The sequence below is a fragment of the Biomphalaria glabrata genome, chromosome 11 (genome assembly GCF_947242115.1).
Source record: "Biomphalaria glabrata chromosome 11, xgBioGlab47.1, whole genome shotgun sequence".
Lineage (NCBI taxonomy): Eukaryota > Metazoa > Mollusca > Gastropoda > Planorbidae > Biomphalaria > Biomphalaria glabrata.
In genome coordinates, this window is record NC_074721.1 from 41,185,919 (window position 1) to 41,203,525 (window position 17,607).

Here is a 17,607-nt window from a genome sequence, read left to right on the forward strand (position 1 = left end):
GACGTAATTATCTCCCTTTGAACGTCTGTAATCTATAAGATAAAATAATAGAGCCAGAATAATCAGATCGCCTGATGCAGCGTCCCGGAAGAAGAATGCATGTTTTGTAGATTTTTTTGTTTAAGTAGAAGGCCCCCTTTAAGTACTACAGTCTTGTACTGCCGTAGACCAGGACCTGTCTCTCACAGTTTCTTAGCTCTAACACTGAGCATAATGATGGACATGGTTTATGTCTGCATGTTTTTAAAAGCATCTGTGAGCCGGCAGGATAGATTATTAATGAACAATTAGTCATCACATTAGTGATGCGTTGACATGTAACCAACGCATTAATATCTTTTACCCACACAAACCCACACATACATCTACAATTTTGCATGCAATTATTAACTCTCATCGAGCTCAAACTTTTTGTTTGCAAATTAAACTAGTGTCTTTTCTAGTATGTTGTAAGCTGTTCATACTGACTACCAAGCTACTCCGTCTTTAATGTGAGCCTAACTTAAACCTATATCTACATGCACAGACTAATTGGAAGTAGTTAAGTTGCAGAAGTGATTGGCCTGGAGGGCTGGTTTCTCTAAGACTTTATATGGCTACAGGTACTATAGAGTCACTCAGGCAATGTTTCTATTTGAAAAGGTACTCAAGAAAGTAAGTCAATACTTCTAGTAATGTTAATATACGTATATGTCTGTCTGTCTCTCTGTCTGACTGTCTGTCTATCTATCTATCGCTCTATCTATCTATCTATCTATCTATCTATCTATCTATCTATCTATCTATCTATCTATCTATCTATCTATCTATCTATCTATCTATTTGTCTGTCTGTCAGTCTATCTATCTATCTATCTATCTATCTATCTATCTATCTATCTATCTATCTATCTATCTATCTATCTATCTATCTATCTATCTATCTATCTATTTGTCTGTCTGTCTGTCTGTCTATCCATCTATCTATCTATCTATCTATCTATCTATCTATCTATCTATCTATCTATCTATCTATCTATCTATCTATCTATCTATCTATCTATCTATCTATCTATCTATCTATATCTATCTAGCTATCTAGCTATCTAGCTATCTATTTGTATGTCTGTCAGTCTATCTATCTATCTATCTATCTATCTATCTATCTATCTATCTATCTATCTATCTATCTATCTATCTATCTATCTATCTATCTATCTATCTATCTATCTATCTATCTATCTATTTGTCTGTCTGTCAGTCTATCTATCTATCTATCTATCTACCCAGGGCCGCCTTTCACCACTTCAACCTATGCTGCCGCAGTGAGCCCTGTACTTTCATAGGCCCCGCGCATGGGCGCCCGCAGGGGGGAGGGTGCAAGGTGGTGCACTTGCACCCCCTCTGGATTCTGAGTAACCAAATTCAAGCCTTTTTTATTTTTGCACCATCGGATCAATTAAAATCCAAGCAGCGGCCGAGCAAGTTGTGCTTCCACTGGTGACTTAAATATTAACGATTTTGGGTCTAAAAATGGTGTGTACTCCGAAAATATACAAACACGACCGAATTGGACATAGGGAAGTTTTGGCGGAACCGTTGAACCGTTTTTTTTCCCTACTATTTCATACTATAAGCCCTGGATTCTGAGCAGCCAAAATCTAGCAATTTTTTTTTTTTTTTTTGCACCATCGGATCAATTAAAATGTCAGCAGCTACTGAACAAGTTGTGCTTCCATTGGTGACTGAAGTACAGTTGCAGTATACAAATAGCACAAATTTGTACGAATACTCCTTCTTGCCTAGTGCTATTAGAGCATGGAATGGGTTGCCTGAGCTAGCCAGGAAAACCAGTGACTTGGCAGAATTTAAGTCATTGGTTAATATGCATGACTAAATGCATGTCGCTTAGGACGTAATCATCTTCTTTTTTTGAAGTAACGTCTGTATTATATAAGATAAGATAAGAAGACTAGCCTAAACTTATCAAGAATTAATGGCCGACCTTATACGTGCACGGTGCACTCCCCTGAATTCTGAGTACCCAAATTTTAGCCAATTTTTTACACCTTCAGATCGATTCATTTCTTTTCAGAAAAAATAAATTAAGTAGCAACTTAACTGAAGTACAGTTTAAGGATTGTATTACTATTGTAATAAACAAGAACGGGCCAGTTTGTAGTTCATGTCCGACCAGTACGCCTGTCTATAAAGTGTTTCAAATATTCTGTAGCATGTTATTATTGTAAGCCGTGACTTTTTTTTCTCATTAGCACATAACTATAGTTATTGTTATATTTAGTTAAGGCCTATAATATGATAGTTTTTTTCCCTTTGAGGAAACAATCTTGCCAGCTGTCATTCGATGTTAAATTTTCTTTGAACAAGAGTGAAGATTGCATTTGCTGGGCATTTTGGTAATGAAACCTTCAGATATCTCAGGCACTGAGCAGGTGTCTTTGAGCGTTCGGTTTGTTGATTGCGATGAAGACGATAAGTTTTTGCCCCTGTTATTTAGAGAGACACACTGTCTGTGGCTAACGCCGTTGTCAGAAAAACATGTACAGTCTAGACATGGACAAACTACCTGGCCAAGGCTACTATGACTGCCCTGTGATGGCTAGAATTCAGAACTGTGTTCAGGCAAATATTCGTGAAAAATATCCAAGAGAAGCCTTGCCCTTTGAGCGTCTCACAGACATAACCTTGTCTCACAGACCTAACCTTGTCTCACAGACCTAACCTTGTCTCACAGACAAAACCTTGTCTCACAGACCTAACCTTGTAATCATTGACCTAATTGACATTTCATATGTAGGTAATGCTGTTGGTGTCATCAAGAAGATTATATATTTCTTTCGTATCAGTCCCAAGCGAGAGCATTGGGGCTAAATTTACCTCTTTTGTGTGAGACTCGATATACCGAGAAATACGAATTCATTAGCGCTTTATGTCACAATTTTGAGAAGATCTTTGTTTGGCGGATCTTAACAAAACGCTCAACAGCATATCAGCAATCACATTAATCACATAATCAAAAAAACCAACTTGACCATTCCGAGGCACACTTCAGTGATGGCATCTTGAGAAAGCCGTACTTTGGTTGCTACCGAGAATTTTCAATCGACAGACACACCGAGTGAAAACCACATGTTTGGATTTTGAGAGTTATTACAGATAAGGGGCTTAACTAACGTATTTTGATTCGTTAGTTTCTTCATTTTGCCTCGCTTTTTGAACGATAATAATGCTTGCAAATCTTGGACGCTAACTACCAAACTAGAGAGGAGAATCCTAGTAATGGAATTAAGATGGCCACATTCTTTTATGCTTGCAAATCTTGAAAGCTCACAACCCAGTGAGGAGGATCCTAGCAATGGAATAAAGATACTATAAATGGATTCTAGGTATCACCTACAAAGACATCACAAATGAATAAGATCACAATGGCGATTCGGCTTTACGATGACCTGATGACCAGTGTCTTAAAACACAAACTAAAATTATATCTCCATATCCTCAGTGCTCGCAAAGACCTTCCTTCAGGGAACAGCACCAGGAAAAGAAGAGGCAGAAAAAGCGATGGGAAGAGAACATAAAAGAATGGAGAGGCCTGCCATTCTAAGAGATTCTATCAAAGGCAAAAAACAGCGTGTAATGGAGAAAGATGGTCAACGGATCTTGTGTGGTGTCCCAACGATTCAACAAGCTAAGAGATAGTTGAAGGTCAAGGGTATTCTAGATTTTATTTTTACGCCAGTCTTTTGTAGGTGAAAGGTCAATTAATAATAAATTATTTATTACTATTAAGGCCTCCTTCAGCCTTGCAGCTATACCCAATCATGGGAAAGGCTTCGGGAGTCAACCCTGAGGAAAAATCAGGAGCTGGCGACCCTAAGGCAGTTTGCAGCACCCAGTGCTACACTCTGGCGGAACCTGCGACGCCGCTGACCCCAAACCTGTATCGGCACTGCTGTTCTTTTGAATTAATTTATAAACCGCTGTTAACAAACAAAATGTAGGCTCAAGGCGCTGTGATAACATTACAAACATAAACACGAGAACTAACATGACAAACTTATATAAAAAAAAAGTTTTAAACAGGTGGGTTTTAAACTTCTTCGTGCCGATAATCGCACATTCACAATGGTACTGTGGCGACTTTTGTATAAAATAAACTTAAATAAAGTATTTATAAAATATAAAAATAAAAAAAATTGTGGACAGATAGCGCGAGGGGCAGCAACGGGTTTTGAACCCGCAGTATTTGAAGGCAGATCAAAGGTTTTGAAATAAACGAAGTAACCCCTCTGCCAAGCTTCCCACAGTGTAAAAATCTCTTTTTAACCATAAATACCTGCAGGACAAGTACAATTTTTTACCTATAGAAACAAAGGCAAACATTCATTTATAGTAACGGGAATTACCGTTTCTTTTACCTAAACAAATTCATGAATATCTATTTTTAGATCTTAGAATTTCTGATTGGATAGATTTATGTGTGCGGATTTTACCGGATTCATAAATAGATCTTGCTGAGGTGGCTGCTTGATATGTCGTATGTCTCACCTTATAAACTAGAGAAACTTTAATTACGCATTTGTGTTAAAAGTAGAAAAAAATAAAAATAAAAAAGATTTAAAAAAAAAAAGACAAAAAGGTGGAAGATTGAGAGAATGATTGTTTAAATGTGCTTTGTTCATCTTATATCTTATATAATACAGACGTTACTTCAAAAAAGAAGATGATTACGTCCTACGCGTCATGCATTTAGTCATGCATATTAACCTATGACTTCAATTCTGCCAAGTCACTGGTTTTCCTGGCTAGCTCAGGCAACCCATTCCATCTAGACCTAGGCCTAGCTTGAGTGTTAAACCTAGGCTAAATAAAATATAGAAAAACAATCACTGTTGTAAACTTGTAACATAGGCTAAGTTGTAACATACATTTTTCACATTTCTTCAAAACTGAAGATTTAGTCCAGGGCCGACCTTTTTAGTCCCCGCGCTAATTAATATTAAATGAAACCATTATAACTTATAACAGGGCACCCTCGGCTACCCGATTTTGCAGAAGATCCTATAAATCTCCTGGAATTATTAAAATCTAGTGAAAACTCATTTAAATCTCGTGAAAAATAGACAGAAATGTCATCTTTAATGCATATTCTGCCAAAACCCCGGTAGAAAGTTTAGCTTAGGCCTATCCGTCCTCTAAACACTGCTTTCCGAAACTACTTTGTTGTGCTCAGAATGTATTTAACAATAGGCCTACCCGTAACTGTGGCATCTGGTGAAAGAAGCTTCTCGCACCTCAAACTAGTCAAGAATTACTCAAGTCAACAGCTCACGAAAATAGATTGAACAATTTGGCAATTCTTGCTATTGAGAGTGATGTATGTAGGAATCAGAAGTTTGATGATATACAGATACTGTATGACAGCGGTTCTCAACCTTTTTAGCTCGGGGACCCCTTTTTACAATCCCTCACTTTGCCTCGACCCCCCCCCCCTCACACACACACAGCAATAGAAGAATAGACAAAACAATCCATATTTTTGATGGTCTTAGGCGACCCCTGGCAAATCGTCAATCGATCCCCAAAGGGGTCGCGACCCACAGGTTGAGAACCCCTGCTGTATGACTTCGCTACACGCAAGGCTCGTAAAGTGAAGTTAATTAGATCATGATTTTGTATTTAGTAAAGAATGAAAAAATGTAAAGACGAATTTATTTTCCAATACAAAATCTTAATTTTCACTTATTATCTTTACTCCTACCCAGACTGGGTCCCGCGCAATCCGTTTCACATAGGGCCGCAATTATAGCCGGCCCTTTATCTATCTATCTATCTATCTATCTATCTATCTATCTATCTATCTATCTATCTATCTATCTATCTATCTATCTATCTATCTGTCTGTCTGTCTGTCTATTTTGTCTGTTTGTCTTTAAATGTCTAATCTAATCTTATCTATCTATCTATCTATCTATCTATCTATCTATCTATCTATCTATCTATCTATCTATCTATCTATCTATCTATCTATCTATCTATCTATCTATCTATCTATCTATCTATCTATCTATCTATCTATCTATCTATCTATCTATCTATCTATCTATCTATCTATCTATCTATCTATCTATCTTGTCTGTTTGTCTTTGAATTTCTAATCTAATCTAATGTAAACTGTCTGTCTGTCTATCAAATCAAATCAACGTAATCTATCTATCTGTCATTCTATCCTTCATTCTTCTGCTGTGTTTCCCAGTGCAATAGCTGGTCTTGGTTACTTTTCTCACTGTCTATCCTATTGAAGTAAGACTAATGTAGTTTTTTGTTTGTTTCCATTTCTAACAGGATGAGACGATGGGGATTTTCAATTACAGTGTTGCTTCTTCTGCTGCTGCTTGTCGCAGTCTCCGCCATAGTCTTGTATTACTTCTCACTACACTTAAGTAAGCTGCCAACTAGGATTACATTTTTGTGGGTGTGTCTAAAGTTTGGGAACCAACCAGGGCCTGATTTAAGGCAAAGAAGTTATTAGGAGCTACAAAAAAACTAAAACAAATTGATTCCACTTATCTTATTCATGGTAAACCAATAACACAGTAAAAAAACGCAAAATACCTAGGTGTTATAATAAATGAAATGGAATCCCCATATTGATGAAGCTATCAAAAAATCAAACAAAGCATTAGGGTTTATTAAAAGAAATTTCTATAAATCAAATAAGAACATAAAACTAAAATGTTATTTATTTAACTTGGTTAGGCCAATAATAGAATATGCATCCTCCGTTTGGGACCCCCCAACTCAAGAAAACATTACGAAACTGGAACAGACACAAAATAGAGCAGTGATATTATTATTATAGCTTTTGTATAGAGCTACTTTCATGCTTATAGCATGCTCAGAGCGCTTTTGGTCCAATCTCATTTGTGGACCAGGGGGGAGAGGGTATCTAGGAGTTGGTTTTCCGTGCTGCCATTAGGCGCTCAGTAAACACAACTCTGCCCGAGTCGGGTGTCGAACCTCGAGTCCCCTTCTAGGTAGCCAAGCCAGCCAAGTTCAAGCACCTTTAGTTAAATCACTAAATTTAGAAAGCCTTCAGGATAGAAGACTTAAAAGTAAAGTAGCAATTATACATAAAACACTGAACCATAATCTTCAAATACAAAAATAAAATGTAGTAAAATACTCTGAAAGACACAAAAGTAAAGGCACATCCCTCATCCCATATGCTAGGACAAATTTGTACAAATACTCCTTCTTCCCTAGTGCTATTAGAGCATAGAATGGGTTGATTGAGCTAGCCAGGATTAAGGATTAAGCTTCAATAACTTTGTTTGATCAGAAAATGTTTTATTGGGTATAGGATTAAAGGGGAATGCACGCTCCTTCTATATAAGATAAAGAGAAGTTTTTAAAATAACATATTAATTTAATGAGGTCAAATCAACGATGGTATCGTCGATTAGGAGAGAAAGAGTGAAAGCTTTTTCGGAAAAGGGGGGGAGGCACCTCTGTTATGTCCAACACCTTTCAGATCAGCAAATATAAAGATACTGATAATGTGCCTGATAAGAGTAGAGGTAAATAAAAAGAAAAGCATTTCTTCTGCAGAATTCTGCACTGTCCATGCCGGAATGCGCAAGTGTATTGTCATCTTAACGCCCCACGATGGAGGGCAGACATATTTGGTGGCAGCGTCCAATCCACCCATTCATCCCAGTGGCGCTTGCAGACAATGGAGCGCTCTGCTTTAACACATTCTTCCATTCAGATCTTTTATGGGCCTTTCGTCTCCAGGCAGCCTCCAAAGAGGTCAGAAATACTCTATAGGACGGTTAATACCCGTGACTTAGATCCATACATTAGGGTTACAGCGCTCCCCCCAGACCCTCTAGCTGTCAAGAGAAAGGCCTCGATATGGCTGCATGACTGTTTTTTTCCGCCGAAGGTTGAGAAACACTTCTTATATATATATATATATATATATATTGTTACGTCTCTCCTACTATCCAGGCTCTCTTCAAACTGCACCACACAACACAACGAACTTAAAGAACCTCACAACTCAGGGCTCCAAAGTATCAATCAGTTTAATTTCAAATACATCGCAATTGGCAACAACATTAACACTGTCTTTACAAAAACCTAGTCTTGCTCCACCTGACTTCACACACCGTGCTGGTTCTCGCCTCGTACTGGTCACATCACGAGGTAACGTGAAGTGAAGTCTTTCTAACACACTCGCTCTTATATAGTGTCTCTACTGGCCTACTCGAACCTTCTTGACCACTCCAGTTGATCACTTTCGCCCGTGACTTGCGTGCGTAATATTTACGACACTGGTCCTTGCCGAACTGGCGTGTACTGCCACTGGTCACGGTTGACCGCTAGTCCTGCGCTGGACCGGCGCCTTCGACTGTGGCGATTTGGGTAGGCTAAAACGTGACCTCCGTGATCTATGTCGAAAAACACACAACACTACGCCCATCTGTGTCACCGCCAGGTTTACAACAATATATATATATACTGTAGGCGCACTTATGTATAGGGTTTAGGTCTACTCGTCGTTAGGGTGAGGGTTTGGAAAAAAAAATCCCCCCCCCACTCCAAAGTTCTGAATCCGCTAGTGGTCTATAGTTCTAAGTTAAGTGGCTACCCTATCCAGACTAAATTCAAGTGTAATCGTGAATATTTATAATTTAATTTTTGACAAATAGTTATTATTTTTAAGTGAATATATTTATTTTCTTTTTATTGAAGATGTGCGTGTCCATTAGAAAGTGAGCAGAGCCCAGCCTTTAAGAATACTATTTTCACGAATCTTTACATCTTTACATCTTTTTCTCTTATAAAATACAGACGTTACTTAAAAAAAAGATGATTACGTCCTACCCGTGTTCCTAAGTCAATCTAGTCATGCATAATAATAAATGACTTAAATTCTTCCAAGTCAGTGGTTTTACTGGCTGACTCAGGCAACCAATTCCATGCTCTAATAGCACTAGGGAAGAAGGAGAATTTGTACAAATTTGTCCTGGCGTATCGAACGAAAAATGTGCCTTTATCTTTGTGTCTTTCTGAGTATTTTATTACAATTAAAGTTCAGAGAGAGAGAGAGAGAGAGAGAGCGAGAGAGAGAGAGAGAGAGAGAGAGAGAAAGAGACAAAGTATGTTAATTCATTTATAACTGCTTGACTATGTAGTATGCGCTTTGTACTGTCTCCACGAGGTCTGAACCCTGGCCGCTGCTATCTCATATCGTCCTACAAGCGTTTATGGCTAGTAGGATTGGGACGGAACAAGGCCGGCCTTAGATAATTGGAGGCCCTAGTCGAAACGAATTTGGAGGCGAATTGAATAGGGTGGCCCAAACTGAAATAGAAAAACAAACAATTAAGACAAAATGCGAAATTAATTATAACCGTCCTGTATCTATATCTAAGGCCGGCCCTGGACATAATCTTCAGTTTTTAAGGAATGTGAAAAACTTATGTTACAACTTATGTTATGTTACAACTTATGTTATGTTACAGCTTATGTTATGTTACAAGTTTACAATAGAGTTTGTTTTTCTACATTTCATTTAGCCTAGGTGTAACACTCACGCTAGGCCTAGGTCTAGTTGATTCATATTCATGAATCTGATCAGGTAAAAGAAAAAGAAACGAAATTCCCGTTACTATAAATGATTGCTTGCTTTAGTTTCTGTAGGTTAAAAATAGGCCTACTACTTGCCCTGCGGGTATTTAATCCATAAAACCAGACGGTTACTCTGTGGGAAGCGTGGCAGAGGGGTTACTTCGTTTACTTGGAAAACTTTTGATTTACCCTCAAATACCGCGGGTTCTAAACCCGTTGCTGCCCCTCGCGCTGTCTATCCACAATTTTTTAATTGTATATTTTATACCTATTTATTCCTCTTTCCAAATATATCCCTAATCGCACAGATTTATTGCTTTTGGTCTAGATCATAGACATAAATAAATATAGACTGGCCGATTAAAGAGTTTTATGAAACGAAAATTTGTGACTTGCAATTTTGTATACTTTATTATACAGCATTTATGAGCAGTATAAAAGTTAAGTCTTCATATCTATTTCAGCCACACACCTATATATATATTGTAAATAAGGAGGCAGTGTAGTTTTGTTTAATCTCTAAGACTGAAGATCATGCAATTTTTCATAATTCGGAAATCCGAATACAATAGATATACATGTTTTCAAGTTACATGAAGTTACTTCCTTCGGCCAGTCTATATTTATTTATGTCTATGGTCTAGATCTATTACAAATTTAATTACTTGACTGATGCAAACAAATTTGTACAATTACATCACGTAATCATCTTCTTTTTTTTTGAAGTAACGTATGTATTATATAAGATAAGATAAGATAAAAGCTTTTTTTTTTTAAATATTTTTTCTTTTTTTATTATTAAGTCCCCTACCCAATCAGAATGCTTTGTTCTAAACAACTAATTAAGAAGCGTTTGAACAAACTACCAAGTACCAACCTGAATACATTAGATTATCTTGCTGTTAGTAAAGCTCTCCCAAATCGACACTGGCAGCTGGGAAGAGGTGGCACTGGACAGATCCACACGGAGAGAGAGCATAAAGGAAGGGTCACAGATTGCAGATGTCATACACAACAGAAGCAGAAAGAAGGGTGAAAATGCAACGGCGCCTGGTGATTACATATGCCCAACCTGCGACCGCGGCTGTGCATCAAGGATTGGCCTCTTGAGTCACACAAGAAGTTGCAAAGGGAAAAGATCGTCTCTCGAGACGTCAAATGCCACAGTAAAGATAAGAATGTAATGAGCTCATTGACACTTATGAAATTGTGTGGACACCCTTAACAAAAGCTTGCCATGATTCCCTTTGGATAAGCTTTTGTCTTTTTTTTTAAAAGCTTGTTAGTTATAGTTGTTTTATTTTTTATTTTTTTTAGTAGAAATCAAATGTTGCTTCTGAATAAATGATAAATGCTAAAGATGATCTGTAAGAACTTATCTACACAGAGATTAATGATTTTGTACTTTTTCCAGAAATGACCATAAACCATAAACGACAGTGAACTAATTCAAATTGTTTCCATCTTAATTTGCTGACCTACATGTTTTCAGAAACGACAATAAACATTGAAGGTCAAGTGAACCAATTCAAATCGAGTCTATCCAATCACCATCTTATTCTGCTGACCTACATGCGCAGTGGCTCATCTTTTGTCGGTGCTATGATTGGGGCTCATCCAGACGTCTTTTACATGTACGAGCCACTTTGGACTCCCAGACGTGCTTTAGGTGGTCTGACAAAGCTAAGATACTTGAACGGGAGTGAACTGAAGTAAATATTTACACTTTTTAATTAATTAGCTTGTGCACAAATATACTTGTACAAAAGATATATGCTACATCTTAAAGTCATACTATCTAGATTTAATCTGGTTCCGTACGGCGAGGTGGCTGAGGGGTAAACACTTGGCTTCCGTACCGGAGGGTCCAGGCTTTGAAACCTGATGAAGACTGGGGTTTCTAAATTCAGAATCTTTAGGGAGAATCTGAGTCCACACAACTCTAATGGCTAATAGTTGGTCGTTGTGCTGGCTACATGACACCCTCGTTAACTATGTGCCACAGATGACCTTTACATCCTCTGCCCCATAGATCTTATGGTTTGAGAGGGAAACTTACTAAGGTTATTATTGCCAGAAGTGGTCGGACTTCAGTAATTGCAGTCCCTGGGCAGAGTTTTCTTTTCTTTCTTTTTTTTTTTTTGGAAGCCTCTTCAAGCTTCAATATTAATGCACTTAATAATATTATAAAACATAACAATAAAGAATAAAGAAATAAATTATATGTAAATTTAACTCAACTGGTCTATTTATATTTTAAAATAGTATATATATAGAGAGACTCTGGTCGGCTGTACAATGCTACATATTAAATCCGGCTCTAATCATAAACAGTCCATTACCTATAAACTACTTCCAATGGTATGTGTTTCACTTAGACTCAGATATTGGTGGAAATGTCATCACTGACATGAGAATGGGGCAAAGGGGAGTATCTGGCGCCTTAACCATAAGGCTCTGTCAAGATGGGATCGTAAGACTTTACCTGTCTACCCACCTAGAAGAAAGACAGCTACCCCCCCCCCCCCCCCGCTACCATGCAGATAAACACAGAAAATGAAAAGTCTTAGAAATGATAATAGTGTCATATTTTCAGTGCCTAATGATGTCAAGTCTCTATTTGTACTAGTTTTAGGTCTTAGAAATTATAAAAGTTTCAAACAGATGGAGATTCTTAGTTTAAGCATTATTACAAAGCGTTTATAAAATCGCTCCGTCTGTCTGTCTGTCTGGTACAAATGTTATACACGTTATTTCTCCCGTTTCCCAATCTCGTATCAAGTTGAAACTTAATACGATCATTCGTTGTCTCCAACAAAGCACGAATCAATAAAAAAAATTAAGCAATTATTAATTAATTATTGGTATTGAATTAATTTTTTTATATGGGAAAAGAAAAATAAATCGTACACTATTGTGATATGGATATATGGTTGTAAATGTGCAGTTCTTTCCCCTGTGTAAGCTTTTTTTGAAAATTTTTCTAGAACTATATTGAACTTTTATGACCTAGAAGCACTTCAATATGTATTGGTTCTGTTTAAATTTAATTTGAAATTAAAAATAAACCTCTAGTAAACAGCTAAATTTAATCAACAAACTTTTCTACTAAGTTATTTTGATTCATTTTTTTGTTTATCGCACACACACTGCTAAAAGTACGACCAGAAGCGGTCTCTATAATTCATAAGCAGTACAACTTATAATTTCCTCTTCAAGGTATAATCACTAGTTCTGATGTTACTATCTGAAAGTTTTTTTGTTGTCATGTTTTGAAACCCAGAAATCATTTAAAATTTCAGCCTCAGCGAAGATCAAACGACTTTCTGGTTCACCAGTGTCCAGGTTCTTAACGATATATTCCAGTGTAGGTTTCATCTTCTGGATGTTGGCACTTTAACGGTGCGTTCAATAAGCTAATTAAGTGTTTAGCTTTACCTTCAAATTAAAACCTGCATCTAGGTACAAGCAACAGATGACATCAGACACAGTCGCAAACATTGTAAAAGTAGGTCAAAGCCTATTTGAACAAAATGGTAGATATCGCCACAACTTGAAAGCCTTTATATTAAATAGACAGACTTTACATAATATAGCGGCATTTATATTGTTCTATGATTCCTTATGCTGGGAAAAATTTGTACAAATACTTCTTTTTCCCTAGTGCTATTAAAGCATATAATGGAGTGTCTGAGTCAACCAGGAGAACTAACAACTTGGCAGAGCTTAAGTTATTTACATGCGTGACTAGATTGACCTAGGGACGTAGGACGTAATCATCTTTTTTTGAAGTGACGTTTGTATTTTAAAGGATAGGATAATATACAATGTACTCAAAATTTAATATGTCACCGCTTATAGCAACAGGGATCCACACACATTTTGACTTTGATTTACCTGTTTTGAATGTTCTTTTAGAATTAAATATAATTACATCACAGCTCGAGCTTTCCACGTGACAGTGAGAGATGGGGGCGGGCTGTGTATGAACCCTTGACTATCGAGACGAAAGTCCAATGCACATTCCACACGACCATTCGTAAGACTACAGGCTCCGTGCTGAGATTAATCCATTATAGCGTGGTCCAGGTATTTGCCAGTGTTCTGTAGGGCTTGTCTGTCTACGTAAAGGACAAGACCCCCGCATGAACCAGTTCTATCGTATCTTCGAAAACGCTTCTGGGCACCCTGCAGTTGTTGAAGATGTGATTGACTGTCCCACACGACCAAGCAGCCATCTTTAAAATGTTATGTTTTTTCATGTTTCGGATGTTCCTTCAGAGTTGAAGATAGTTTACTTCATAGTCCAAACCTCCCACAGGACGACGGGGATGGGAGCGGGCAGGGTTTGAGCCCGGGACCATCAATAAATCCGAACAACAGCCCAGAGCGCAAACCGCACTACCAGGCAGCCATCTTCCAATCAAACTTAGCTTATTTCTTAACCCTACTACATCAAACTTATTGTTATCTTTATTTTTTCCCCTCTAGCACACTCATATGTATAGGAGTCCCAGTACAGAGGACTACGCCATTTGTTTAAATATTTCTCATGTGCAAGACTTGACTCTAAAAGAAGGTAAAATAAACATTGTATAGATCTAAGCACTGCGTCCCTAACAGTGTAATACATGTGTAAATACATTAAACTGAATTAACTTGCTTCAAAGTGCATTAAACTACATTTAAGTACATTATAGTACATTGTTGGCCTCCTTCAGTCTTGGAACGACTATGATTCATCTCGAACACTTTTTCATGTTTCTGTACTGCCCTTTTTTGGAGATACACACCCGTCCACATAAATGTACTTTAAAAGTACATTAAAGCGCATTAAATTACAGTAAAATGCATTAAAAGTACATTAAAACATTAAAGTACATTGAAAGTGCATTAAAAGTACATAAAAAATGCACTAAAAGTACATTAAAAGTGCACTAAAAGTACATTTAAAGTGCACTAAAAGTACATTAAAAGTGCATTAAAGTACATTTAAGTACAGTGATTTGTGGCAGAGTGGCACTATCAAATTGGCTATCTGATTGGGCTCGAGTTTGAATCCCTCTGAAGACAACACATTTTTAAATTCGAGACTAGACTGAGTTGTGGTGACTGAGCTCGACAAACCCTTTCTCTCTAATGACCCCCTCCTCCCCATGTTTCACAGAGGAGCCCTGACCCCATCGCATTGATAGCGGCATGAAGTCGCACTGTACATTAAAGTATAATGAACATTTATTCATAGACTCTTACCAATGTTTCTCAGACACTGGGACGCGAGGTTCTATCAAATGACCTATTAACAATGTTTCCAAACACTAAAATAATAAAGTGAGTCAGGGGCGATTCTTTTTTCGCGAGAGGGGTCTGCAAACAATAAGAACTCAAAAACTTTTTTTGAATAGATTTCCATACGTCCCCGCTGACGTGATTCTTCTCGATTTTCCTGTGTCAGCATGGTTGGAATACTTCCGACGGTCATGCATCTTTAAATTGACGATATTTGTTTCACAAAAAACAGATTTATTTTCTTAAAAACAATGGCGTCACCGGTAAAAGTTTGAGAAATACTGGCTTACACAATTATCAAATAACTTAGCTTTATTCATTTTGGACGTCTCTTTAAAAACAATGTCTACTGTACACTTATAGACGGACGTCTGCAAGACGTCAACAGGGTTAAACTCGTGACATTCATGGTGACAGTTTTAAGCGCAGACCGCATCGTCACACCGTCACACCGTCACACCGTCACATCGTCACAACGTGACATTGTCACATCGTCAGGCAGCAACCCAATTAGTAACGTACCTTCACAATTCTAATATATGATTACAATTTCATACAATTACTTCTTCTCTAGAGCCTGAATCCGACCGGAAAACCCATTAGATTAAAACATAGATACGCGTAGTATTTACCGTAATTGTCTTAATAAATTTTCCATCACCTGCTGGTATGGTAATACTTCACTGGCACAAAGACTTAGACTAAATAGACTAATTAAAAAAAGCATCGTATATCACTCGAATACAGCTACCATCTCTTGAAGAGATTTTCCAAGAAAGATGCCTTTCCAAAACACTCACTATACTTAAAGACAACCTGCACCCATTAAACCACTGTTACATAAGATCTGAACAAAGTGGTCGTCTCCTTTCCATTAGGACTAAAACTGAAAGATTGAAAAACTCCTTTATGCTGTCGTCATCGAGAAGTACATAGAAGTCTAATTCATAAAGCGCTGGTTGTGAATGTGTATGTGTTTCGTGTGTGAATGTTGTTCGAATTTTTAATTAATATTGTTTTTTGTACACTAGTTTCGCTGAGCTTGTCAATTGTAGTCAAACTGAATTTCCATTTGATTGGATCAATAAAAATTATCTTATCTTTTTTTAAAGGAACCTCTGCGATTTATAAAATAATATAAGATAATTTATAAATATATAAGATAAGTTTTTGTTATTTTTGAAGGAACTTCAGAAACTTACGATGTTTACCTTTTTTTTTTTGTTGTTGTTGCAGAAATTATATCCAAGATACCGAGTTGTCTCCCTTTGCTGACATCTGCTTGTCATCAAGCTAAGGTCAAACTTGTCAAGGTTATTGAGGCCTTCATGGATCAGGCGATAAATCTGATGTTGTCTGACCCTCTGGTCAAAGTCCTTCACCTAATCAGAGACCCGCGCGCTGTGCTGATCTCAAGGAAAGAGTTTGGATTCTACCCGGAAGACGGCGTCGGGCAAAACTCTTGGGAGCTTTGCGTTCAAATCCTGAGAGACTTGGAGCTCTACGTACATAAACGGAAGCAGTTTGTCGGGAGAGTGTTGACTCTGAGATACGAAGACATCGTCCGGGAGCCTCTTGACTTAGGAAGACAGCTGTACCAGTTTGTTGACCTTGACATTGGGCCAGAGTTCATGGACATGATCTGGAACATGACCTACGCGGGATTTCCGGACGGCTGCAACGTGTGTCCAGTCAGGAGTAACGCCACGGTCACTGCCTACAAGTGGAGGAAAAGGGCGTCTTTTAAAACAGTTGCCCGAATACAAAATAATTGCCTTGACCTTATAAACCTCATGGGCTATAGAAGCTTCACAAGTGAACGCGAGTTGTCTAGCTTGCATCTTCCTGCTGTACACAGGAATTATGACCCCAGGTTTCTTCAAGTTCTGATACGAAAATAAATATTGAAAATTACGTTGACAACGAATTAGTTAAGGTCTAAGTAGACAGTACAGATGACTGAGCTTTTTTTTTTTTTTTTACAAAGTACTTATCAACTCTGTCTGTCTGCATGTCTGTCTGTCTGGTAAAAAGTGTTTACACGTTATTTCTCCCACACCCATTCTCGGATCAAGTTGAAACTTTAAACAAGTATTTATTTTACATAACAAAACATGAATTAATAAAAAAAAATATAATCAAACAGCTAATTCTTGGTAATGAATTATTTTGTTAGATTTCAAATACGGAAAATAACTTGAACATTATTGATATATATAGTTTTTCAGAAAAGCTTTTAGATAAGTTTTTTTTTTAATTTGCTTGTTTTTCAAACATCTCCAATGTACAAGCGACAGGCCTAAGTGATACGTTAAAACTGACCAATGAGAATCTACTGTCGTCAAGTGAAACAATGATTAGACGATGTATCAAATTGATCTCTCTCTCTCTCTCTAGAATACTCTAGATCAGGGGTGGGCAACCTTTTTGTTTCGAGGGCCGCATGTGGCCCGCGGGCCATAATTTGCCCACCCCTGCTCTAGGTTCACCAAGTGTGGTGGACTTACGTTGAAAAAGAGTGTAGAACCTGTTGGACAACCATGAAACTAAGCACAAGATAAAACTGATTAATATTTTTAATTTACTTCCATTTAGTGTTGGGCTTTCACGTTCTACGTAGATTTATCTTCAACTCTGAGGGAACATCCGAAAATTGTAAAAAAATTTACACCATTTTCCT

The 17,607-nt window shown here is 37.5% G+C and overlaps 1 protein-coding gene across 1 annotated transcript; it reads left to right on the forward strand.

Moving 5' to 3' along the window:
- Positions 1-356: 356 nt before the first annotated feature.
- Positions 357-17,077, forward strand: LOC106054953 (carbohydrate sulfotransferase 5-like). Its single transcript, XM_013211041.2, has 6 exons — positions 357-654; positions 6,345-6,442; positions 11,131-11,350; positions 12,941-13,040; positions 14,130-14,217; positions 16,164-17,077. Exons 1-6 carry the CDS (start codon positions 593-595, stop codon positions 16,826-16,828), a joined length of 1,233 nt encoding a protein of 410 aa, XP_013066495.2. The 5' UTR covers positions 357-592; the 3' UTR covers positions 16,829-17,077.
- The last annotated feature ends 530 nt before the right edge of the window (positions 17,078-17,607 follow it).